Source organism: Pseudorca crassidens, chromosome X, assembly GCF_039906515.1.
Source record: "Pseudorca crassidens isolate mPseCra1 chromosome X, mPseCra1.hap1, whole genome shotgun sequence".
NCBI classification, from domain to species: domain Eukaryota; kingdom Metazoa; phylum Chordata; class Mammalia; order Artiodactyla; family Delphinidae; genus Pseudorca; species Pseudorca crassidens.
In genome coordinates this window covers 2,117,967-2,144,944 of record NC_090317.1, presented here as the reverse complement: position 1 = coordinate 2,144,944, position 26,978 = coordinate 2,117,967, and the positions used below count along the sequence as shown (strand labels likewise).

Here is a 26,978-nt window from a genome sequence, read left to right as displayed (position 1 = left end):
GGAGGGGGCGGCGCGCGTGCGGCTAGCTGAGGAGGCTTCGCGCCGTTTGCTCCTCACACGTGGGCGAGATCTCAGCTATGGCTGAACAGGAGGCGAGCGGAACGATGGCGGAAGAAGCCAAGATTGACGAGGACATCTTGCAGGTGCTGCGAGACATGGCCAATCGCCTGCGCCTCCACGCCATCAGGACCCTCTGCGCCTCAGGCTTTCGGTACGGCGCCCTGGTCGAAGCTCCGGTCGTTGCGCGGCCGGCCCTGCGGCGACGGCCGGGGAGAGAGTTGAACGGAGCCGTCGGGGGCGGGGTGCGCTTCGTTATTTAGTGGCCCCATTTCAGGCCCTCAGGGCTTGGCAGCCACCCGCACACTCGTGGCCGCCGCTGGCCACGTACTCAGGTACCGCGCCTCGCTGGCCCGCGGCCGGCCGACGGTGGCGGCCCAGGGCCTCCGGCCTCTCCTGCTCGCGGAGAGAAGCCGGGACGCGGGCCGGCGGGCGGAGCGCCTGCGTCCGCCCGGCTAGAGTGGGAGCGGGAGCGGCCCGGCGTTTTCCGTGTGAGTGGTTGTCCTCGACGCCAGGGTCCCGACCCAGGACGTGGAGTTAAGGAAATAAAGCCTAGAAGAAAGTAATAGGCGAGTAGGAATCGGAGCGAAAGGGGACTGTTGGTTCTGCTGGTGTTTTGTCGAGGATGTTTGCGTCAGCATTCGTGAGAGATGTCAGCCGTCAGTTTTCCCCGAAGGTATTTGTCTGCCTTTAGTGTGGAGGCAGTTCTGGCCCCAGAGCGAGTTTCAGTGTGTTCCCTTCAGTTTTTGGGGGAAGTTGGAGGAGGATTGAGGATTCACCAGTGAGGCCATCACGTTCAAAGTGTTTTTTTTGTCACGGAGCTTTTCGACTACTGATTCAATCTCCTTATTGTAGGTTTATTCAGATTTTCTATTTCTAAAAATTTCTTCTAGGTTAACTGATTTATTGGCGTACAATTGTTCACAGTCCTTTATAGTCCTTTTTATGTCTGTAGAATCGGTGGTTATATCCTTACTTTCATTCCTGAAATGTAATTAGTAATTTCAAATCGGATTTAGTAAATTCAGTAATTTTCTGTTTTTTCCTTACTTTAGCTAAAGGCTTTTGTTTTTGTTTTTGTTTTGGCTGCGTTGGGTCTTCGTTGCCGCGCGTGCGGGCTTGGGGGGGGGGCGGCTATTCTTCGTTGTGGTGCGCAGGGCTCTCGTTGTGGAGCACGGGCTCTAGGCGCACGGGCCTCAGTACTTGTGGCTCGCGGGCTCTAGAGTGCAGGCTCAGTAGTTGTGGCGCATGGGCTTAGCTGCTCCGCGGCATGTGGGATCTTCCCAGACCAGGGCTCGAACCCTGGTGGGTTAAGGCGGATTCTTAACCACTGCGCCACCAGGGAAGCCCAAGGCTTATTAATTTTGTTGATCTTTTCAAAGAACCAGCTTTTGTTTTGGTTCATTTTCTACATTGCTTTCCTAGTCTTTTATTTCTGCAATAATATTTATTACGTTTTCCATTCTGATAGCTTTGGGTTTAGTTCTGCTTTTCCTAGTTACTAAGTTGTGAAGTTAGGTTTTCTTCTTTGAGATCGTTCTTTTTTTTAAGTTTTATTTACTTATTCATTTATTTATTTTGACCGCGCTGTGCAGATTGCGGGATCTTAGGTCCCCGACCAAGGATCGAACCTGTGTCCACTGCAGTGAAAACGCCGAGTCCGAACCACTGGACCACCAGGGAATTCCCAGAGATCGTTCTTTTTTAATGCAAACATTTACAGCTATAAACTTATCTCTTGTCACTGCTTTTGCCACATCCCATAAATTTTGGTGTCTTATGTTTTCTTCTTCATTTGTCTCAATACTTTCCAACTCTCTTGAAGTTTCTTTGACCCATTGTTCGTTTAAGTGCGTTGTGGGGGAAGGTTGTTTTCTTTTTTAATCGAAGTATAGTCGACTCTTACATTAGTGTCGCGTGTACAGTATAGTGATTTAATGCTTTTATGTATAATACCCCATTTAAAGTTATTATAAGAGTGTGTTGTTTAATTCCCACAAATGTGTGAATTTTACCATTTTCTTTCTATTATTGACTTCTAACTTCACCCTGTCCTGGTCAGATAAAATAGTTTGTGTGATATCTTTTTTAAGTTTTGTTCTCCAGCCTGTGCTATAACTTTAAAAAGGCAATGTCAGTGAGTTTAAGACCTGCATGGTTTTGGATTTTTTTTTTTTTACGTTTTCATTTTGCTCCCTTCACCTTCAAAATTAATAACAGTTTGCATTTTCTCAAGAGATCCGTAACAGCTTTTAAATCCAAATTATCCACTTGGGATACTTGCAAAGGCAAGAGGTTTAACTCTCCATTTTCTGTATTGTGAAACTTGAAAGGGGAGATTATTAATACACATGAGCTGGGCTTAAAATGTTACGCTTCTGACTTTTGGGGCGTGGCAGGGCTCTAGGGAGTTGGTTTTGTCCTCTGCCCTGCCACCTCCTCCCCTTATTAATTAATGGCAGACTGTCTGGACTCCCATGCAGGCTGCTTTCTAAGAGCAGCAGTTTCTTCATTCTATAAGGGCCTCAAGTTACACCACAACGAGAAACTTCTCGGTCTGACCATTCACTTCCTAAAAGAAATTCATTTTAGGAAGTAGAATGCGTTTTCTTTGTTGGATTTTTTTAAAATTTTCTTTCCCAGTTTTATTGAGATGTAATTGAGCACACAGCACTATCTAAGGTATACAGCATAATGATTTGACTTACATATATTGTAAAATGATAAATACAGTAAGTTTATTTATTACCCATCATCTCATAGATACCAAAAAATGGAAAAATGTTTTTTCCCTGTAATGAGAATTCTTAGGATCTACTGTTAACAACTTTCAAATATGTCATACAGCAGTGTTAATTATAGTCATTTTGTTATATATTACATCCCAAGTATTTATTTATTTATTTTTAAAATTTATTTACTTATTTGTGGAGTTTTGTGGGTTTGTCTGTTTGTTTTGGCTGTGTTGGGTCTTCGTTGCTGCACGCTGGCTTTCTCTAGTTGTGGTGAGCAGGGGCCTTATTGCAGTGTGCAGGCTTCTCATTGTTGTGGCTTCTCTTGTTGCAGAGCACAGGCTCTAGAGCACAGGCTCAGTAGTTGTGGCTCATGGGCTTAGTTGCTCTGCGGCATGTGGAATCTTCCTGGACCAGGGCTCGAATCCGTGTCCCCTGCATTGGCAAGCAGATTCTTAACCACTGCGCCACCAGGGAAGCCCTGTATTTAATTATTTTATATCTGGAAGTTTGTAACTTTCGACACCTTCATCCAGTTCCTCCTCCCCTCAACCCCCACCTTTGGTAACCACAAATCTGGTGATCTCTTTTTCTATGAGTTTGGGTTTGGGGTTTTTTTTAGATTCCACAGTGTAATAATACAGTATTTCTTTTTCTGTGAGTTACTTCATCTAGCATAATGTTCTCAAGGCCCATCCATGTTGTCATAAATGGCAGAATTTCCTTTTTGTGCCTGAATTATGTTCCATTATATATCTGTACCACATCTCCTTTGTCCATTCATCTGTCAGACACTTCAGTTGTTTCCATAGCTTGGCTATTGTAAATAGTGCTGCTGTGAACGTAGGGGTGCAGATATCTCTTCCACATAGTGTTTTCATTTTCTTCAGATATACTCCCAGTAGTGGAATTGCTGGATCATATGGTGGTTTGTTTGTTGGTTTTTTTTTAAGATCCTCCATATTGTTTTCCATAGTGGCTCCTCTAATTTACATTCCCACCAACAGTGCACAAGGGTTCTCTTTCCTCCACATCTTTGCCAGATTTGTTAACTCATCTTTTTGATGACAGCCGTTCTGATAGGTGTGAGGGGATATCTCATTGTGGTTTTGACTTGCAATTTCCCTGATGATCAGTGATGTTGAGCACCTTTTCATGTGCCTGTTGTATGTGTTCTTTGGGAAAATGCCTATTCAGATCCTTTGACCATTTTTAAGAGGACTTTTTGTTGTTTTGTTATGGAATTGTGTGACTTCTTTATATATTTTCCATATAAACACATTATCAGATATGTGATTTGCAAATACTTTCTCCTATTCAGTAGGTTGCTTTTACATTTTTTTGATGGTTTCCTTTGCCATGAAGAGTTTTGTTCAGTCCCACTTGGTTTTTGTTTGTTGTTTTTGTTGCTTTTGCTTTTGCTTTTAGTGTCTGATTCAAAGAATCCTCATGAAGACTCAGGTCAAGTAGTGTAGTGCCTATGTTTTTCTTCTAGGAGTTTTATGGTTTTTGGTCTTACGTTTAAGTTTTAATCCATTTCAAGTTAATTTCTGTGAGTGGTATAAGATAGGTGTCCAGTTTCATTTTTTTACATGTGAATATCCAATTTTTCCTGTATCAGTTGTTGAAGAGACTGTTTTTTCTGCCTTGAGTATTCTTGGCTCCCTCATCAAAAATTAGTTGACCACATACGTGTGGGTCTATTTCTGCTTTGTGAAATTTCTGATTAATGATATCACAGATGAATTCATACAAGTGAAATGACACTCAAATGCTTACAGAGTCACCAGGCGAACTTCCCCAAGTATGCCGGTGCTCCACTGATAGAAGGGGGCTGGTCTGTGTGGTCTTGCTCCCTACAGGGAGAGGAGTTGTGAGGTTCCAGGGCCTCAAAGCATCCTTAAAAGCTGTGAACTTGGTGGGCAGTGGCCCAGCATCCCTTTTCCTTGGCTGGATTCTTTCAGGCTGGGAGAAATGACTGCTGCTTCCAGTTTGAGGAGACCATGTGCTGAAAGCCCTCCTCATGCACTGTGTGTGTCCCTGGTGAGTCACTTGCCTGTGAGAAACGACCTGTGCCCTGTCTTTCAGCCACCCCACATTGTGCAGCAGTGCATCTGAGATCATGTCCGTGCTGTTGTTCTACATCATGAGGTATAAACTCACGGACCCGGAGAACCCGAACAATGACAGATTCGTCCTCTCCAAGGTAAGCTGGCATAAGAACCCATGCTCAGACACTTGGTTCCTGAACTCATTTTAAAAGCCACCATGTGGCAACAAGACCTGAAATGGCCTCTGTTTATCCTTTTGGTGCTTCTCTCTTTGCCTCATGGCTTCATCTGTTCAGGCTGGTATAATAAAACACCAGAGACTGGGTGGCTTATGAACAGTAGAAATTTATTTCTCACAGTTCTGGAGGTTAGAAGTCTAAGATCAAGGCGCCAGCATGGTCATGCTCTGGTGAGGGCCCTGTTCCTGGTGGCAGACTTCTCACTGTATCCTCGTGTGATGTAAGGAGAAATGGTCTCTTTTATAAGGGCATTAACCCCACTCTTCAGGGTTCTGCCCTCATGACCTAATCACTAACCAAAGACTGCTACCTCCTAATACTATCACCTTGGGCATTAGGTTTTCAACGTAATGGATTCTGGGGAGGGGGCACAAACATTCAGACCATGGCACCTCATAAAGATCTAAAAGGTGTTCTAGTGAGGGCTGCGTGGTGGGAAGGAAGACTTGTGGCAGCTGGCAGTCCTTCTTTTCCTTTGATGGTTGCCTCACTTTACCCCACTAAAGCCCCCCTTGTCAGGGTTGTGCTGCTCCGATCCTCTGCCACCTGGGTAGAGGAGGGCCACATGAGTGAATCCAACTTGTTGAACTCGAGGAACGTTGAGCTTGATTTGGAGGGATGTCCCACCTGTCCATCAGCTTTCTCTTCCATTTCTCTGCATATCTGACCTGATACCAATAAGGAGTTTCTCATTAGGCTATAGTACGAGATACCTCATGACATTGGGGGACAGGAAAGAAAAGAAATATTAAAAGCAAGGTCGATCTAGAAGAACAAGCAGCTCTTTTGATGCTGTCTGAAAGTTTGCTGTGTTCTGAGCAAAGCATTTAAAGCTCAACTGGTAGAACGACATGTGCAAATAGAAACCCCAGATCTGGGCAGCGGGAAGTAAAGACAGAGGCAGAGTATAGGCAGAATACCTGGAGCCGTAGTTGTGATCCTTGTCTTGGTGTCTAAAACATAATCTCAAATGAGGTTTGGCAAAGGATAAATAAAACGTGTGTGTAGAGGAAGAGAGATGAAGCAAACGAAGTCCATTAGTAATAGTCGACGAATTTAGGTAAAGAGTATATGGAACTTCATTGTACTATTTGTACAACTTTTCTGTAAGCTTGAATTTCCTTCATCATAAAAACTGAATAACTATAGGTGTACAAACAAAGTATGGGTGTTTAGAGCTTTACTTTAAAAAAAGGGAAAGATGTGGGAATTCCCTGGTGGCCTCTCACTGCTGTGGCCTCTCCCGTTGCGGAGCACAGGCTCTGGACGCACAGGCTCACCATCCATGGCTCACGGGCCCAGCCGCTCCGCGGCATGTGGGATCTTCCCGGACCGGGGCACAAACCCGCGTCCCCTGCATCGGCAGGCGGACTCCCAACCACTCCGCCACCAGGGAAGCCCATAAATTTAGTTTTTTTAAAAAAGAAAACACTCAGGAGCATAGTCCATCTTGGCTCTGGTTGGGAATGGAGTAAATGGATTTGCTAGAGGCCGAGAAGCCAGGGTCTCCATAATCTGTGCTCCCGGGGCAGGAGTGTCTATGTAGACAGCTGCATGAGGAGGCCGCTGGCTAAGGCCTGGCCATGGCACTGACTGAGGTGCTCATGATCTCTCCGTCCACCACCCAGGCCTTAGTTTTTGTTTTATCAGCTCTTTTGTTTTCTTTAGCCAAGGAGGCCTGGGAAGTAACCAAAAAGCCTTCTTGTAAATTTGTTCTTGAAGCATACTTTGTGTCAGGACAAAGATGAGAAGTACCACCAGGAAGAGAAAGCTTTCTTTCCTGGGTGCCTTCAGCAGCTTGTGTGCATCTTTATTATTGGCCCCCAGTTGTGAGTGTCCCCCCCACAGTGAAATGATTCTTGGGAAAGGAAAGGGAACCCATGTTGGCATGCTTCCACCATACCAGACATCATGTTGATGCCCCATCAATCTTCTCAATTAATCCTACAGCCTCTTGCTTCCTGAACGGGGCTTTCCTCACCATCATACCCAGAGAGCAAAGCCTTATGGAAGTGGGCTTACTTGTCCCCCGCGTTAAAGCTGGGGGGAAGTGGAGTTGGTCTGAGTGTAGAGCGCAGGCTCGCTCCAAGGGCACATAAGGCACCTGGGAGCCAGAGCTTGTTACAGGAGTAAAATAGGAGCTGTAAGGAGAAAGACTAAGCTAGCGACGTTGTCAAGAGAGACTTCAGTGGGACAGTTCTTGGGGCTAGAGATGCAAAACAGGAATCTGTGAGGGCACAAAGCACGTAGAGAAAGTTAAGGAAGGTCAGGAGCCCCAGGAAGAGCAGAACAGTAGGGTGGAGCAAAACAGGAGAGGAATCTGAGACGAACAAGTACCATCCACTCATCGTGGTAGTGAGAACACAAACCAGTCTCTGAATGGAGTTGACATCTGAATGGAGGAAGGGGGCAGACAAGAAACAAATCCAGAAATAGCATGTCAGATGGGGCTGAGTATCCTAGATCCAAGGGAAGTGGAGGGCAGGTACTAGGTGAAAGAGATGGTCCAGGAAAGCCTTGGTGTTGACATTTGAGCAGAGACTTGGAGGGTGTGAGGGAGTAAGCTGTGCCCTTATTTAGGCACAAGCACTGAGCACTCAGCAGAGAGGGAGCCACACCTGCTAAAACCCTGAGGCAGGCATGTGCGTGGCGTGTTCAAAGGACAGCCAGGAGGCCAGGCACCCGGAGCAGTGGGAGGTGATGGGGGTCTGGAGTGAACAGGCCACTGCAAGAACTTGAGCCCTACTTGACGTTAGATGACAAGACCTTGGACAGTTCTCCGCAGCAATTGAGGGGCGGACTTCGGTTTTATCGTGCTCCGCCTGGTGGCTGTGTTGAGAACGACTGTGGAGGGAAGCAGGGAGGCCACTGCTCTGACAGAGGCAAGAGATGTTTGTGGCCAGGCCAAGATGGTGGCAGCGGAAGTGTTGAATAAGTTTGATATCTCTTCAGAAGCTTGGGAGTGAGTGAGGCCTTAGTGCAGCAGACCTTTGGCATTGGCACCACCTTGTGGCCCTCATAGGGCCACATTCTCTCCATGGGACAGTGATAGCCTGTGCGTACAAGCAGGTCAGTGGGGATAAATGGAGCGGTGGTAGAAAGTGATTTATTTCTAGCATAACCTCCTACATCACCACTTCTCAAATCTCAGTTGACTTGAGTTTTACAAACCAGGGAAATTGAAATCTTCTTCAGTGTTTCTAGTTTCTATTTAAGAGTCCATATTCTCCAAAAACATTGAATATCTGGTCTGTATACAACTAGATAAAAGGTCTTGTGGAAATGGCAAGACTCGTGCTTATATTTTTTTTCTGCTTTGCTCTTGGGCTCTGTTTAGGCTGCTGTGTGCAGAAGCTTCCCACTTCTATGTTGTCAGAGCTCCAGTTGCCCTCACCAGCTGGATTACGTGTGACTCTGTTGTCTTTGTGACGTTGATCTGACACTTTGGGGTGCATGAGGGTGTGTAGATTAATTTGGTCCCTTCTCTTACAGAGACTGTCGTTTGTTAATGTGGCAACTGGATGGCTGGGGCAAGGACTGGGGATCGCGTGTGGGATGGCATATACTGGCAGGTACTTTGACAAGGCCAGGTAAGGCGCTTACCCAGAAACCACTTAACTGTTCCCACCCCCCGACCCCCTCCCCCAGCACTTTGGCTTTATTTATCGCTATTAGTTTGGGAAGACAGTGATTGTGTTAAAAGTTCAGGTTACCAAGTATTCAAGGAGTAAAAAGAAATCATATTTCATGATGCTGTTCTACCATCTCCTTTTGGGTCCTAAGTGCTGCCTGCAGTATAGAAATCAGTTCATTAGGGACTTCCCTAATGCTCTGCCTGTTCGATCCCTGTTCAGAGAACTAGATCCCACATGCATGCCGCAAGTAAGAATCCCGCATGCTGCAACTATGAGCCCACATGCCACAACTGTAGGATCCCACATGCTGCAACTAAGACCCAGCACAGCCAAAATAAATAAATAAATATTTTTAAAAAGAAAGAAAACAGTTTATTAGGATTCAAGTCTAAGTTTTTTTTAAACATTTATTTATTGCTTGTTTGTTTATTTAGCTAGCTGCACTGGGTCTTAGTTGCGGCATGCGAGATCTTTAGTTGCGGTATGCAAGGTCTTAGCTGCAGCACTGTGGGATCTAGTTCCCTGACCAGGGATCAAACCCGAGCCCCCTGCATTGGGAGCATGGAGTCTTAGCCATTGGAGCACCAGGGAAGTCCTAGGATTCAAGTTTTTACTAAGAGATACATCTTCCTGTTTCCCATATCTCAGTGAGGTTCACTATAGAGTGAACAGATGGTGTATTTGCCTTTCCACTGGGGACCCCTACATGTTAATCAAAGGTCTCTTTTTCTGGAATGGTCCACCTTCCTGAAGACAGGCAGATCCATGCCTTTCTTGCAGGGGTGTGTGCCCAGGTGCTGCTGATGTAGGAGCAGCAAGATGGAGGATCCTGGGGGGCTCAGGGTTGGCCATGATGGTGTGCATGTTCTACTCCCATGGTTCACCCAGCGTGCCTGAGTCTGCAGCCCCTCAGTCCCAGGTTCCAGCCCAGGTGGCCCCTCTGGAGGCACTTTGTTGTGCTTCCTCCACAGTTGACCTTTTGCATCTCTCACTGTTGCCTCTGTTAGTCCCTATCCTGTGGTTAATCACTATTTTTATACTTCATTTATAGCATTTTTGGGGGGTCTGGGTTGTGTTTTAGTGGTTTAAACATTTCATGTTTCTGCTGCGGAGGAGTTTAATATTTATAACAGAACAAACGCTCCTGAGGTCGGATGTTTTGATTGTTATTATTTTATATAAATTTGTAAGATCAGAAATAGAAGGTAGCAGTGCTTAACATGGAGCTTATCAAGAAACCATATATGTAAACGTTTGGGCATTTAAGGGAGCTGCCTTCTCCCCATCTTCTCTTATTCGTTGGGCCCAGAGGAGTGGCAGAAGAATGTAGAAATTACTTTTACAGCTAGAATGAGAAGACTAGCCAAAGGTGCAGCCCGTGTCGTGAGGCCCAAGCTTTTAAAGCTGCATTTCCTCAGCTGTGGCATTTGGGCAGCGTTGACAAGGAAAATTGTCTTAGGTCTGAAGCAGCTGCTTCAGTCTCCTCCTTTGTTTCTCTCCATGAAATATATTTGCTTGAGCCGCCCAGAGGAGCCCCAGGCAGGGTCCTAACATCTCTTGGCTTGCCCCAGCTACCGGGTGTTCTGCCTCATTGGAGATGGCGAGTCCTCGGAAGGCTCCGTCTGGGAAGCCATGGCCTTTGCTTCCCACTACAGTCTGGACAATCTCGTGGCCATCTTTGACGTGAATCACCTGTGCCACAGCGGCACCCAGCCCCTCGAGCACTGTGTAGACCTCTTTCAGAAGCGCTGTGAAGCCTTTGGGTAACTGTCCTGTTTTGTGGCACCTTCTTTCTGCCCCATCCCCCCTTCGCCTTCTAACCTGGCCCACTTCTCGGTTGACAGATGGAGTACTTTCGTGGTGGATGGCCGCGATGTGGAGGCACTGTGCCATGTGTTCCAGCAGGCGGCTCAAGTGAAGAGCAAGCCCACTGCTGTAGTTGCCAAGACCTTCAGGGGCCACGGCATGCCACGTAAGGAAGTGTTGCTTTCCTGCTTGTGGTTATCAAAAACCTGCCTAGCGTATGAGGTGGAGAGAGGCTTAGTCTAGCTGGGCAGACAGCTGACTTCATGCACGGTGATTATGCCTGTGACGTGCGCCCAGCGCTTTTGCTCTTTTTCATGCTTGTAGATAGCAGATCTGGTCAGGGCAAGGGGGAGGAAGCCCAGACCCCCAGCAAGCGAGCGCGAGGGAGTGGCTGAGAGGATAGTCCGTCAGTTAGACGACCAGCAGGGAGCCATCTCCACGGGAGTGCAGAGCCAGAGGGGGGCTGAGCGTGAGCAAATACGTAAACATGAGTGTATGTGCCTGCGAGCACCCTAGCCTGTTCCCATGCTACCTGGGAGGACACACAGGCCACTAGTAAAGCAGCGCCTCTGGGAAAGGTAACTGTGGAACTGAGGGTCGGGGAAGGGAGGGGGTTTTGAAAGTCTTCTTGCAGATTTCAAAGTGGACATCTGAAGTTGTTCATCTCAAGTATAAATAGTTGCAGTAGGTGTGATTCCTGGTGTGTTTTTAGTGTTGACATTTTAGAATAAAACTCTTCTATGACTCCTTCTCAAAATACAGTCTTATTCTGGTACCCCCGTTCAGTAAATGACGACTGGACCAGTTTGCTCCTGGAAGAAACCTGGGTATTGTCCTTGCCTCCACCTCTCCCTTATGTGCCCCCTACACACATACCCAGTCTGTCATCGATTCTGATTGATTCTGCTCCTGACATACGTCTCAAGTCTGTTTGCTCCTCTCCATCTCTCTTGCCCAGGCCCAGTCATCTCTCCCTAACTGCAGTCTCCCCAAGCCAGCCCCCACATGACTGCTGTGGTGACCCTTCTACAACATGGATCTGATCAGTCACCATCCCCCTTCCAAACCCGTCAGTGGTTTCCCATCTTGCTTTGGACAGAACTCAAACTCCTTATACCCATAAGATCCTCCATGCTCTGCTCTGCCTGTCCAGCCTCATCTCCCTCTCTCCCCTCCATTCACCAGCACATGGGCCAGTGGCCCCCTCAGGAGCCTCTCGGCCTTTGTCAAGGCTGTCTGCTGCGACTGTAGTACTATTTCAGGCCCCCTGTGCCAGGTTTTTACTCTGTGGCTGACATCTTCTCCATCTGGATGTCTTTCAGATGACCAAATAGGAGCTCATTAGGTACTTAGGGAATGAATGTGTTTTATCCATTGGGTTGCAGATGTTGAGGATGCAGAAAATTGCCATGAAAGGTCAATGCCAAAAGAAAGAGTGGAAACAATTATCAAACTAATTGAGAGCCAGATACAGACCAAGAAGAAGCTTAACCCAAAACCCCCTGTTGAAGACTCACCTCAAATCAACATCACAGATATAGAAATGACCTCTCCACCTGCTTACAATGTCGGTGACATGGTAGGCAAACTGCTTTTTTCTCTGCTTTTCCTAAATACAGAGGACTCTGTTTACTCTGATCTCCAGGAATGAATAAATTGTTAGGTGATGTGATATTTAACTAAAGATTATAAGCAACAAATATGGATTTACCTTCTCCTTTACTGTTTCTGATATTTATTCTTTGATTTCAAACTTAACTCAGGTCTGAATTTTCTTACCAGTCAGTCGCTGCTTATTTGTGTCCATTGCTATGCAACTTTTGCTTGCTTCTGTGTCTTCTCAAAGGATGGGGGCCTGGCTGGATTGATCTGTTGGGCTTATTCCCTGGATTACACAAGGAAACACGTCAATTCATCAAAGACCAGTTCTTCAAAAAGGAAACAAATTAGGCACGAAACCCTGAACATAAAGCCTTTCTGCTTTTAGTTACCACTTTTGTATTCAAAGTGTGCAGGGTCTTCACAACCTAAGGAAATAAGGTGGCGAGCCTGGGAGGAAGGAAATATTTATTTATTTGGGGACATTTTGAGTGTTACCTACGTTTTCTTAGCCTGGTAATATGGGTGTAAAATAAATGAATTGACTATTTGAGAAATTAGAAAACAAATTTAAAAGCAGAAGAATGCTATTAATAAGGGAAAAGTACATATAAACAGAGGGTACTTTGGTAATATGCGTTAACACTTTAGCTGTTCATACCCTTCAAACTAGCAGTGCAACTCACAGGAATTTATCCTACAGAAACACCTGTGCAAGTGTGCAGAATAGAATGAATGTCAATTGCAGCATTGATTATGATGAGGTGTTTATGTCTGTAAGGTAGGTGGGATTATGGAAGCTTTTCATTTTTTGGAAGCTTTTCATATTTTACTAATAGGAAAAATTAAGGAAACAGGCCAGTTCGTAAAAAGTTAATGAATTAAAGAACAAGAAGTCACATTAATACACAAATCAAAGAGTTGGCTCTTTGAATTACTAATACAGTAGACAAACTATTATCTAGCCTACTTAAAGAGATGAAAATCATAAATGAATAAAATTAGTCGCTAGAGGAGACAACCACAGATGCAGAAAACAGAATTTTGAGAAAACTATGCTAATTGGTATGAAAACCTGTAAAAAAAAAAATGGACCTCTTTTAGGAATACATAAAATACCAAAATTGACTAAAAAGACACAAAACACTTAAGTAGATCAACAGCCATAGAAAAATTTGAGAAAACTGTCCAAGAGTTATATACCTCCAAAGTGCCAGGCTCACTAAGTTGCAAGAGTGACTTAATTTTAACCTTCAAGGAATAGGTGAATTCCTAGGCTATTTCAAACCTTCTTGAATATGGAAAAAGACATTTATGAAGCCAAAATGTTATAGTGCTATCCCAAAGGAAAAAACTACAGGCCAACCTCACTTATGAATATTGATGTAAAAATTCTAAATAAAATGTTCGCCGGTCTCAACTCAGTACCTTAAAGAAGTATATGAATCAGTGAAGTTCAAATTAGTAATGCATATCATTCACCAGTATTAGGAGGGGGGAAATTATGATCATTAACAATAAAAGACTCAGTCCTGACAATGAAAAGGCAAACCTTTTTGCAGGTGGTAGAGTTGTATGTCTGGAAAGCCCAAGAGAATCGACAGAAAATGGTTAGAAATAAGAGGAGTCCAGAAAGAGAGCTTGTAGCAAAACTAATATGCAAAGATTGATTCTTATATTAATAAAATGGAGAGGTTATCCCTTTTACAGTGGCAGTAAAAACTAAAATAACTAAAAATAAACTTAAGTATATAAGGTCTATGTTAAGATACTTATAAAACTATAGTCCTAAAAGAAGCTCACATGCCTTGTATGCATGAGATGCTCACCAAGTATTTGTGAGTAGACCATTGCCAAAAGGATGCTACACAAACCTGTCATTTCCCTTCCCTCTGGGGAGAGGAACTGGGAGAGTGGGAGGAAGATGGCCTTTTCACTCGATATTCTTTCATAACTTGACTTTTGTACTCATCTACATGAATTGCCTGTTTTAAAAAATATTTTTAAGAGTGTTTAGATGAATGAACAAAGACAAATAAATGAGGAGGCAAACCTTGTTTTTTAAATAACAGCTTTATTGAGATAATAAAGATATATAAAGCTATAGATTTCTATATAATCTACCCATTTGAAATGTACAATTCAGTAGTTTCTAGCATACTGACAGAGTTGTGCAACCATCACCACACTCGATCTTACAACATTTCCGTCATCCCGAAGAGAAACCCTATACCCATTAGCAGTTACTCTCCATTCCCACCCAGCCCCTAGTAACTGCTAATCTACTTTCTGTGTCTGTGGATTTGCCTATTCCAGACATTTCATGTAAATGGGATCATATAATATGCGAAGTTTTGAGTCTGGCTTATTTCACTTAGCACTGTGTTCTCGAGGTTCATCCATGGGGTGGCGGTACTCCGTTTTATGGGTATATCATATGTTTTATTTATCCATTCATCTGTTGCTGGACATTTGGGTTGTTTCTACCTTTTGGCTATTGTGAATAATGCTGCAATGAACATTTGTGTACAACCTTTCGTATAGATGTGTTTTTCTCTTGGGTATATACCTAGAAGTAGAATTGCTGGGTCGTAGTAATTCTGTTTAACTCTTTGAGGAAATGCCAAACCTTGTTTTTTTTAATAGAAAAACTCAATATTGTAAGGATGTCAGTTCTCCCCTAAATTAATCCATAGGTTGAGTCCAATCTCAAACAATATCCTAATGGAATTGTTTATTATTTGTATTATGTTTCTAAAGTTCTACATTTTAATATTTACAGTGAGTGTCATCAGTTTTATAGTTAAACACTCACAGAGGCATTTGCATTTTGGGAAATTTAAATTTTTAAATCAACTATAGGAATGGGACAGAAGAATAAATTTATTTGGGGGAAATTGATACCCAGTGAGCCAAGTATGGATTTAAGATTGGCTAGCAGTCCTTTTTTATTACCCTAAAGGAGATTATTGGTGAATCACAAATTTTCTTTCTTCATTAAGGTAGATGACAATTTATAATTCTACCAATTCACCTTCCTTCTAAACCCATTCTAAGAAACTCTGCTGTTTAACTTCCAGATAGCTACTCGGAAAGCATGTGGTCTGGCCCTGGCTAAGCTGGGCCGTGCAAATGACAGAGTCGTTGTGCTGGACGGTGACAGCAAGAACTCCACCTTCTCTGAAATATTCAAGAAGGAACACCCTGAGCACTTCGTTGAGTGTTCTTCTGAGCAAAGCATGGTATGTATGCTGGGAACATCCATCTGGAGCCTTCTCATTGACAAACAGTGGCCCACCAGACATAGGAGGCCTGTGCTGGGTTACAGTTTTTCTTTCCACTTATAAAAGCAAAGGAAATGGAGGAAAAAAGTGTCGGGAGAAACAAGTACAGAGCAGCCCGGCAGAGTCTGAGGGGTGACTTCCAGGACTGCAGGGAGGGGCTCCAGCCATCTGCCCTCAGGCCTCCAGGCCTAAAGCATGCACAGCTCCCTGGTAGCTCTAGGTGACCCCACTCTTCCTGCCCTGCCCATCCCACAACCAGGCAATCCTACAACATCCCAGAGGCCAATAGAGTGAAAGCTACAAGGGACTGTGGTTTTTCTTTCCACCTTGTTGCATGGGACCTAATATATCCTAGATATTCAAATGTTGCCCTAATTGCAGCCTCAAGAATGTCAGTAGTGCTGTGGACTTAGGTAGAGCTGTTCTGCTTATCTGTGCTTCAGTCTCTTCCCAGGATGACGTTAATGCAGGAGTCTCTTATGCATGCACATATCTGCACACACTCCCCTCAAGAGAGAGAAAGGAGTTTGTGCAAGTAAACGCCTTGACTTGTAAAGCTCTGTGCCAGTGCAGAGGCCAGCGCACATGTACCTTCACATCGTAGAGGCCAAAAACAGCACTGGCCAGAAATCTGTGGGCCAGCAGGCCTTACGTGACCACCAGAGATATTGTATTTGGAACAAGTAGTATTTACAAATATTTTAAATTAGTTGCCAGCTTTTTTTTTTTGCCTGTACCATGTGGCATGTGGGGTCTTAGTTCCCCGGCCAGGGATCAAACCCGCGCCCCCTGCGTTGGAAACACAGAGTCTTAACCACTGGACCGCCGGGGAAGTCCCAGCTGCCAGCTTTTAAAAGTCAGGAAATTTTATATGGAATCCAAATTTCTGGATTCTCTTGAAGATTGGGAAGATCTGGCAACATTGGAACGACATTCCTTCCTGCCTGCCACCAGTTAGCTGGAGCCAAGCAGGGGCCCCATTTAGATGGGGGTCCACAGCCAGCTCACCATGTCCCTGCATCCTGCTGGCCCGCTCATTTGTTCACGGTGCTTCCCTGGCCCTGTCAGTGTTGGAATTTAAGCCCCCCCTGTTCAGTAAAGTAGGTCATTGCAATTGTAAGAATATGTACATTTTTCTGTGGGTCTCATTAAGCTAAGCTGTTTCCATTTTGAATGGAAAAAAATACAATTCATAATTTTCTGAATTAAGCCGCCTATCAAAAAGCTTGCTTCCTAACTCATTGATTCTTTCAATCAGCAACTGAAAAAAATGAATAAAGAAGCAGCCAGCAAGTGGGTAGTATCCAGTGCTACTGGGTGAAACTGGTGACTACAGTGGTAGCATGACTAGGGCCAGTCAGGAGCAAGGTCTCAGAGGACGTGACATTTAAGCTGAGACTTAAGTGACAAGGAGTCAGTCATGCATAGATCTTGGGGGGACGGTATTCCCAGCAGAGGGCCCAGCTAGCTCTGTGGCATGCCCAAATCTGAGCTGTTTAGGGAGCAGAAAGAAAGGCCGGTGTGGAGAATAGCTTGTTGGGGGAAGTGGGGGAGGTGACAGGAGATAGCGACTTGGACCAGGACAGTAGCTGTGGGGTTGGAGAGAAGCAGACTCATCCAGAATCAGCTTTGACAGGAGAGTCGGCAGGATGCCATGGGGTAGGCGTCAGGGCAGGAACCAAGGCTGGCACTAGGGCTTAGGCCAGAGCACTTGGGAACAGAGGAGTGTCGCTTCCTGAGATGGACAAGACTGGGGGAGGAATGGGTTTTGGGAACACAGCTCTCTTTGGGCCCTGGGGTGGGGGGGTCAGGGTACCTGTTAGAATGGGGATGGGGGTGCCAGGTAGGTTAGAGGATAGATCATTTATCTCCAAATGTGTTTGCTTTCCAAACTGCTGAATGTGTTTTTCTAAACTAGATATTTTTCTGCCTAGCTTTAAGTTAGCATCTAAATTTTTCATCACAGATTTAAGTAGATGCAAAGGATATAATTTCCCGTATATTGAAATTTGTGACACTTTAATACTCAAATCATCCAATTACATGAAGGCTCTCTTTGTCAGAAATTAAATCCGTTTTTCTACTTGAATTCTTATTTCCGTTCTGCTTCCCCAAATATATTTGTGCAGGAAAGCCTTTTATTGGCAGCTCTTTTCTGCAGTAAAACTATGCATATGCGCTGATAGTTTTAAACGTTTCCCTATGTCCATAGGCCTTGGGGCGCTACAGTGGTTTCTTCTGGATTGAGCCACAGTTACAATTATTAGCTTGTGTGGCATTGGCTACGCACACTTAAAGCTAGAGTGAGGCGGGCTTCAGAACAAAATCTATTCGCATTTTAATGATGGAGGTGCAAAGAGATGTTGTTTACATAAAGAAGGTGATGGGAAGGGAAAGAGTTTTGTTGTGGCAACATCATCCAATTCATTTGAATTCCTTCCCAGTTACAAGCCAAAAATCACACAGTGATCTTTCATGTACAGTTGTCGGTGCAAAATTATTTATAAAGGGTTGACAGTTGCATTAGGTTCTCTTTCAGTTTTGTTAAAAGAATTGGAAAACCCCTGACTTAAAAAAGAATTTGTTATCCAACCTTTTGAGTTCTGTAGTTTCTCAAGGCTGCTATGATTATTTCGAATTGTCCTTTCTGTTTTGATCCGGAGCTCTTACACTCCAGGATGTTGCCCGACTGAAGGACCCGATGTGGGTGAGAGAGCGCCTTTTGGCAGTCAGTGACTGGGAGGCGATTATCAGGGAGACAGCGGGAAGTAGGCCCTGGGCCCTTTTGCTGGCAGACAGACGTGGGAGTCAAGGATCTTGATGTTGAGACCAGCCACGGCCATGTTGCCCTTGGACGGTCTTTGTTTACCCCCAAGATGTTCATCTTCTAGTTTGAAACCTGCCAGGGTATGTGAGCCTGGCGTTCCAGGGGAGGTGAAGAATAGAGAGAGGGAGGGGTGGTTAGCATCAAGCACATCAGAGTGACACAATGGGACCACATGCTGGTTCCCGGGGAGGGCACAGATGAGGAGGAGTGTGGCCCGAGCCCCAGGACTCAGTCTAGGTGCCCCGCCCAGCAGAACCAGCCTGGGCAGGAGAAGCAGCGTTCAGTGAGACGGGTGGTCTGTAGTGCTGGGGGCTCCCGAGAGGTCAGATATGATGCAGACAGGGTCAGGTGACCTCTGCATTTGGCAGCTTCTGGGTCCCTCACAGGGAATGGCAGCCTAGATGAAGGGAAACGGGCAGAAAGTGGGAAATGAGGAAGGGTGCGAAGTTTCCTGTGAAGGAGAACATAGACGAAGGGCAACACCTGGAGCGGGAGGACAAGGTGAAAGTGAGGGGGGAAGATGGAAGATACTAGCACACACTTCAGTGATCAGAGAGGGAGAAACTGAGGAAACATGGGAGGGGAGGGAATAATTGCACGGTCAGAGGTGCCCTTGAGAAAGCAGGAGAAGGATGAGGTTCAGCAGGGTGGGCAAGTGGGGGCCTCAAGTAGGTACTGGTCTGTCCCGTCTCCTAATGACACGGTGGGGACGTGGGGATGGGATAGGAGAGCCTCCGTTGTTCCCCTCTCTGCCCCCGGAAGTGCCCAGGGGAAGCATGCGAAGGGGCAGGGAGAGAGGGGACAGAAGGTAGGGGAAGAGAATAGGAAGGAGACCCACGGGGACTGCAGGGCGGCCTTGAGTGTCCCGAGCTTCCACATCTTGGATTTGAAGGAGCAGGGTTAGCACTGCAGTTCCTCTCTTTTCTGGCAGCATTCAGGGGACACCGTGGATTTGCCAGGTTTGGGTTTTTCCCAGGTAGGTGCCTGGGGGAGGGGTGGCAAGGTGAGAGGGTGCAGAGTAGAGATTTCCCTGAGATCCCCACACTCTGTGCTGGGGAACGGAAGGGGCAGTGGGGTCCGGGAGCGTTCTGATTCACCTTCTTTGTGTTGCAGGTGAGCGTGGCACTGGGATGCGCCACCCGTGGTCGGATGGTTACTTTTCTTTGCACCTTCGCTGCCTTTTTGACCCGAGCATTTGATCAGATCCGGATGGGAGCCATCTCTCGAACCAGCATCAACCTTATTGGGTCCCACTGCGGGGTATCCATAGGTATGAGTCCTCAATGCCGTCATCTTAATCGCCTTCCTCCTTTACAGAGAAAGATTAGCCTGTAAGAGATTGAACTGCCGGCGTACTTAAGGTTCCATAATGTTCGGTTATCGTAACCTCCTTTTTGAAAAAAGCCGTGTCATGTTCTAGAAGTTCCAGACACTCTGGGTAACTTTTGAGCTGATCTCTTGGTATTACTGAAAAGTGCCCATTTTTTCTGTCACCAAGAAATAATTATCTGTCCTGAGTGCCTCTTCTTTGTCAAACCACATACTAGGTAGGGATTGGGTCACCCTGGCATCACCGAATTGTTTACTGCTCTCTGGTTGCCTTAGTCTAAGTGGGGACGAGCAGCATGGGCACAGCAAAGCAAGGAGCACAGCCTGCCAGGGCTCTGCTGGCCCGAGCAGCCTGCTTGGACAGAATGGGAAACCTCGAGGCACCCAACACATGGGCATTAACCGTGGATGGGCTACATGGAAACTGTGGGAAACACGGGAGCCAGGAGGAGGACCGAGGTGTGTGTTAGCAGTGGATAGAAAATCGGGCGAATCTGTGAGAACCTGAAGAAAGATTTCAACATTGCTGACAGAAGGAGGAGTCTCAGACTGCAAGAACAGCAAAACCCCAGTCCCCAGGGGTTTCTTGCCCGGGAAACATCCGGGAGTCGTGTCCGTGGATGACAGAAATGGGGAGTCTAGAAAGATGGGGCACTTGCTGCCACATGCTGGAGGGAAGAGCTGGAAGTGCATGTTTGGGTGTCGTCTTGGGGACTTCCTGGGAGAGCTGGCTAAGAAGTCTCTGGATGGGCCAGATGCAGGGGAAGAGAGCAAGGAGAGAGGGGGTCTGGGCTCTCTGCCTGGGGCTGGGTGAGGAGTAAGTATTCAACTCAGCTAAGTGGAGAAGTGGCTCTAGGTCCAGCCCAGAGGAGCTGGGGTTCTGAGGAGAGACAGCAGTCCCAGGCCAGGCAGTGTACACGGTGACAGTTCCCTTCCTAGCTGCAAGAGCTAGGCCACCCTAGTGTACATTGGGCTTTCTCTTTCCACAGTTTCTTTCCCCCACACACGAAGGCCCCCTGAGTTCCAGCAGCACCCCGAGGGCACCCCAAAGGTTATGTTCTGTAATGCTCAGCTACTTTGAAGGCCATGAGAAATGAATGAGACCATTTGAGTCTGAAAACTTTAGTCTCTTGATGGAGAAGGTAGAAGAGCAGAGAAGAAATGACAGAGTCTGAGGGGGCCCTCCTAGGGAGAAGAGAACAGGGCCAGAGGCCTGGTGCTCAGGGAGGAGTGTTGGGTCACTTAGGGCAGCAGCACTGTGACTGTGTGCCAGGTGTTGGCGAGGCTTGGGGCCAAGAAGAGGCCCTATGCCATGTTGCTAGCAATGTCAGTGAGGAGCCTCATGCGGAGTGTGGCAGTGGCGTGTGCTGCGATGGTGGCCACCATGCCAGCACACTTGCTTGACTGACAGAGAGTAGGCTCATCTTTTTGTTGGCCTATGGCTTTGCTTTCTCAGGTGAAGACAGCCCCTCCCAGATGGCCCTGGAGGATCTGGCCATGTTCCGAACGGTTCCGAACTGCACTATTTTCTATCCAAGCGATGCCATCTCAACGGAGCATGCTGTGTTGCTGGCGGCCAATACCAAGGTATTTTTAAGGGGACACTGGTGCAGACAGAAAATGTTTCTGGGCTCTGATGCTAGTTTGGTACTGATGGTTTGATTTTTTTTCCCATTTTTTTCTCAGCATAAAGAAGATAGATATTCGTTATAGGAAATTTGGTTGTAGGATTCCTTTTAAAAGTAGAACCATTGCCCCAAAAAAGGGTGATGAACCACGAAGAACATGAATACATTCGCATTGTAAAAAACAGTGCAGAAGAATTTCGAACCCCTGATGACCTGTATCGGGTGGGACTTGGGTCAAGAAGGAGGAAGTGCTCTGGGGCTCTGAGACAGGGAGCCCTTGGCAGGGCCACGGAAGTGGGCTCCAGCGACAAGCCATCATGTGCTGGCCTTAGACACAACCCGTGCAGCTGCCACCTCGTGATATCAGAAAACTGGACAGTTGCCAGCGGGAGGCCACTGTAGACAAACCCTGGGGTTCCCAGCCCTGTCCCGCCCTCAGAAACAGCTGAGACGGGTACAAGTCTGGCTTCTGCCCTGCCTGCCCCTCCTGAAGTCTCACCCAAGGGCATCAGATGGACACAACCTAACTCCTGTCCAGAACCCAGCTGCAGCAGAGGCTACGGGACAGAATCTTTATCTTTCTAACCACTCTAGCTAGCGGTCGCCAGACTCACCTCACCCTGCAGCCCTGCACACACCCATGCCCCTGCACGGGCAACCCTGGGCACAGTTGGGGTGGGTTGTGCAAGTTCCGTTCCAAGCATTTCCAACGTGTTAGAGACATGAGTTTCTTTGACTTTTTTCCTTTAAACCTAAGTGGCCTCACACATAGTTCTGGATTTTTCTACTTGCTATATCATAGACATTGTTTTATGTCCTTGCATGTACAGTGCAATCTTGTGTGCTGCAGGATCTTATTTGTGGGAAGTTCAAAAGAGACAAAGCTGTGGTGACGGAAATCAGAATAGAGGTTGCTTCTTGGGTGGGGAGAGTGACGGGAGAGAGGCATGAGGGAACTTTCTGGGCAGGTGCAAATGCTATCCAGACTCAGGAGATGGTTACACGGTGTATAACTTATCAGAATTCAGGGCATGCTCCACTTAAGTCAATTGTACCTCATAAAAATACACCGAATAGAACTAGTTCATAACATGTAAATGAACAAAAGGAATCAGTGTTCCTACATTCATATATTGGTTTATCATGTATGATTGAAATATGTATGTAAATTAACAAATACTCTAGACATTTGAGTGTTCATTTACATTCCTGTTTATATGTTCAAGGTGATAAAAAACGTATTTACATCTTTTTGTTGGAGAAATAGTCATTTTAGATTCTGGTGTCTAAGGTACTTCTGAGGATGGAGCATTAGAAGCTGTTGGGACAAAAGTTGTTTCCCATGTGTTGTAGGCTTTCTATTCAAGGTGAGTCAGTGCTCCTGCCCCACGTTTATGTTCTGTGGAGACACAACACATCGATTTATATTTGAGAAAGCTTTCCTACATGGGTGAGCCGGCACAGTGTGGAGGGCTCGTCACAGGGCACCCAGCAGGGTCCTTCGTAGTAACCTGACCCCGTGACAGCTGGCCCTCACTCCAAAAGGCACATTTTGTTATTAGTACAAAGAATTGTTAGGTGCTCCCCCACTTCTTTTTGAGGTTTATTAGTTGGAAATTTAGTTTGATTTTCTAAACTGTGGCTCTGGTGTTCATTTACACCGTAGGGGATGTGCTACATTCGGATCAGTCGGCCAGAAACTGCAGTTATTTACACCCCAGATGAAATCTTTGAGATTGGACGGGCCAAGGTAAGGCCTTAAGTTCTCCAGTGTCTTCCAGTATCAGTTCATGAGGAGAGCACTGTTGTTGAAGCCAGTGCTAGAGACATCCACAGTTGACGCTTCATTCTTTCTTTGCACTACTTTAAAAAACATTCGTGACCTTTGCCTGCTTTTCTTCAGGAAGGAACATTCTGCCAGTATCAGCCTGAACTGAACTTTTCTCCTTTCTGAAAGGAGTCTCTTTGTTGAGCCCTTAAAGATAAGCTGGTAACAACTTGTTGCTTTGCTGTACCTTATCACAGCCTCAAGCTAAACAAAATAATAGAACCCATTTCAGATGAATAGTATATCTGTTAGGTTCTGGTTTTGCAGGTCCAAGGCCAGGAATATAACAAACAAATATGAACCATCTTGCCTCTGGCCATTGTGTGACCCTGAGGTTGTTTTTTCACACGGATTGTGGCCTCGCCCCCAGGCCTGCTGATAAAGGCTGGCATTGCAAGGTGCCTCCTATCTCCCGTATCCTTGAGAAAGCCCTAGAAGCACAGATTGTTAGCAACCAGCCATGTTTTGTAGTTGAGGGCCAGAGAAGGTGTTCAGGAAGAGCAGGATTCAAGCCCCCACGGCGACCTGGCGTCTGTGTGCCTGCCTGTCGGAGCTGTGCGCGCAGAAAGCCAGCAGCGTCTGTGGAGAAAATAAGCGATTGCCCGCCACCTAGGGGGCAGTGCTTACAGACATTTGGGCACATTTTCTTCTGGCTTTTTCTGTACACACGCATAGATATGTGCATATCTTAGTTGGGATCGTACTGCGTAGGAAAGCTTTCTGTCCTGTCTTTATCTTATAAGCCTTTTAGAACACCATTAATACTCTCCTTAAGTATGTGAAAGACTGATGGCCACTCTTGAAGAGTAATAGGTGGCTTCCAACTTGATTGCTAAGGGCTAGGCTGCTCCAGAATTCACAGCGGCTAGTGCTCAGAATGAGTGAATGAGCGCGGGATGGCTTTAGTGCCACAGTAGAGCAGGTGCACCCAGAGCAGTCAGTAGTCCCCCATAGCTCCATTCTGCTGAATGGAAAAGCTGCACTATTCACTGCAATGTGAACTACACGTTCACACTATTGTTCCCTGACTCCCATGTTTAACTCAAAGCCATATGTTTGCCTCCAGGGGCGGTGGGGAGTGTGTCTTGGTGATAGTCATATGGTTTTCAAAGCTTTCTCATCTCTCTCTTTTTTCCCCCCCCGATGTTTGTCCTGTCCTGACAAAATGAAGTAACTTCCTGATGTGAGTTAATACGTGTATGATAATATGCCACGGATAATTCAAGGGCTGGGTTTGCAAAGGGGGGCGTAGGTGTGTGTATGTATGTGTGTATATGTATGTATCTATACATGAGTGTGTGTGTGTGTGTGTGTGTGTGTGAAAACGCTAGAACATTCTCGAAGAATGGGGATGGGTGGTTTGAAGCCCTGAATATCTGTAGTCAGCAGTGGTTCTTAAGCTACAGCAAAATCTGTACAGAGGAATGCAATGCAGACTTCCAGATGCCTTTGGTTGGGTGACTTTGGAGGAAACAAAACGATGAAAAAAAGAGCAGAGAACCCTGTCTGCTTACAGAATAGCGAGTGGTTGGGAGCATGGGCTTTGAAGGCAGATGGGCCTGGCTGCTGGTCTCAGCCCTGCCCTGGGCGAGTTCCTCCTGCTCTGAGATTTGCTTTCCACAGCCACAGAAGGGGTCCACTGATGCACAGGCTTCACGGGGCACTTGGGCATGCACCTCAAAAATGCCTCCAAATGGTCCCCATTAGCATGTTCATGATCGGAGTCCATCCTGTGTGAGTGCCCCACAAGATGTTCAAGCAGTCCAGAGGTGGTGCCTTTTCAGACCCCTTGGTGGGTGTGAGTCCATGCTCTGGAGCAGATGGGCTGTACAACTCGCTTCCGGCCTTCAGCCTTTCACATCCCAGTTGGAAATCCACCTGCTTTGCTAAAGGGTCATTTTGCATACATATTGTAAAAGAACTTAGTAATTTGGCATCTTGAATCCTGAGGAAAAGTAGGTGAGTTTGTTAAACAAACACGAAGTGGGGCTTATTAAAAAGAATATGTCCTTGTTGGTCAGTGTGCTGACTCGGCCTTTTTTATAGTGAGCTATTAAGGGGTGAAATTGGTAGGCTCAGGAGAGCACTGTAGCAGAGGGTCCTCCACTTTGAGACACACTCTGTGTGTAGTAAGCACAGCATTTTTGTTTTGTGGGTGCAACACCAGGTCGTCCGCAACAGTGTCAACGACAGGCTCACAGTTGTTGGAGCTGGAGTGACTTTGCATGAAGCCTTAGCAGCCGCCGATGATCTTTCTAAGCAAGAAGGTCAGTTGGTTGTTGCTGAATGCTGAAGTTCAAGCTGGGAGTGGTAGGACTCGGGCTGCCTGTGTGCCCCAATCTGTCTTTTATTCTGAGTCTGCTTCATACACCAAGCTGGTTATCTCTGTTCTCCAGATATTTCTATCCGCATCATCGACCTGTTTACTGTTAAACCCCTGGATGCAGCCACCGTCATCTCCAACGCAAAAGCCACAGGTGGCCAGATTATCACAGTGGAGGATCACTCTTCAGAAGGTGTGTGCAGGCCTTGGGGACCACTTTGAAAGTCTGCTTTGGTGCAGCGTGTTTTTGTTTTCCTTGACCAGAGGTGTGCCATGATCGTGGGCAGCACCTCCAGCCAACCACTCACCCAGCAACCTGTATTACTCGCTCTTTGCGACGGTATGGGTATAGGATCTCTTGCCCGCCTACACTGGCTGGCCAAGGGTGGGGCCATGCCCATCCTCGTTTGTGTGTGCTCAGCACAGTGTGCAGTGCCTGGTCCCCGGGTAGCTGGTTCAGTGGCAGTGCAGAGGAGTGTCTAACTTGGCATTGTGAGGGGAGGCGTCATAAGAAGCTTCACAGTTGCTCTTGAGTATTGAATGATTAATAGTTTGCCCCCCACAAAAAAATGGCAATGGTGCCTTGCAAGCAGAGAACACAGCAAACGCAGGAAAAGTGTGGCCAGGGAGAGGGGGCTGGGCAGTGTTTGGCTAGGGAAGGTCAGGTGGGGCAGAGGAGGGAGTGGGGAGCTTCATGTGTTTGCGTGTCAGGGGCCCCAAGAACACCCCGTGACCTGCAGGAAAGCACTCCAGTGCCCTCCCGGCTGAGGTTGATGACAGGGACAGGGCATGCACCAGCACCCCCAAGGACAGAAGATGCGGGTCGGGGGTGGAGAACCCCACACCTTCGGCTTCCCCTCTCCCTCCCATGAGGGGCCAGCCGAGCACTCTCCCTTCTCCGACAGATGCCTCCCTGGAGACCCAGGGAGCCCACTCGAGACTCAGCGCCCCGGGTTTCATTGAGGGCTGGTCGCTGCCCGGCACGTGCCAAACTTCCCGATTCCCAGAGGAAAGCAGGTGCGCCCCCTAAACCACCCTGTGGTGCCAGAGTCCAGGCACAGGGACCACCCTTATCAGTAGGGAAAGTGTCTTGTTGTTGCAGGGCACTCGCACCAGCCCACTGCCCGGGCACCACCCCGGGGCCAGCCTTGCAAGCCGGCCCTTCCGAAGCCGGCATCCAGTTCATAGGTTCCTGACAGCTTTGAGAATCTGAGTTCCACAGACGCCTGCATCCCTGGAGCCCCAGTGGAAAGAGCCCCTGCCGTAAGTGAGGCTGGGAGCAATTTGGAGACCTGCACTTTTGAACGAGAATGCTTCTGGTCAGCCAGGGAATGGTTGTTTATGAATCAACGGCCAGTGAAAGATATTTTTCCCTGGGAACCACAAATTCAAAGGCCTCTATGTGATGGGGATTTAAGGCTGACTAGCTGTTTCCAGAGCAGAGCCTAATGTCCCTTGCTTCTCCAGGTGGCATCGGGGAGGCTGTTTGTGCAGCGGTATCCATGGTGCCTGATATCCTGGTCCATCAGCTGGCAGTGCCAGGAGCACCTCGGAGCGAAAAGCCGAATGAGCCGCTCAGTATGTTTGGAATCAGTGCCAGACAAATCACAGTGGCTGTGAAGTGTATTTTAATGAATTAA

At 46.7% G+C, this 26,978-nt stretch overlaps 1 protein-coding gene across 2 annotated transcripts; it reads left to right on the top strand.

Moving 5' to 3' along the window:
• The first annotated feature begins 77 nt into the window (after positions 1-77).
• On the top strand, positions 78-26,978 carry TKTL1 (transketolase like 1). 2 transcript variants are annotated; one of them, XM_067724609.1, is made up of 13 exons: positions 78-211; positions 4,896-4,995; positions 8,572-8,669; positions 10,286-10,477; positions 10,559-10,686; positions 11,906-12,099; positions 15,200-15,361; positions 19,344-19,500; positions 21,016-21,146; positions 22,854-22,937; positions 25,183-25,282; positions 25,412-25,531; positions 26,806-26,978. In XM_067724609.1, the coding sequence occupies exons 1-13, from the start codon at positions 78-80 to the stop codon at positions 26,976-26,978; spliced, it is 1,773 nt and encodes a 590-aa protein (XP_067580710.1). The 2 variants fall into 2 exon arrangements, with proteins under 2 accessions (XP_067580710.1, XP_067580709.1); XM_067724608.1 differs by having other exon boundaries at positions 4,878-4,995.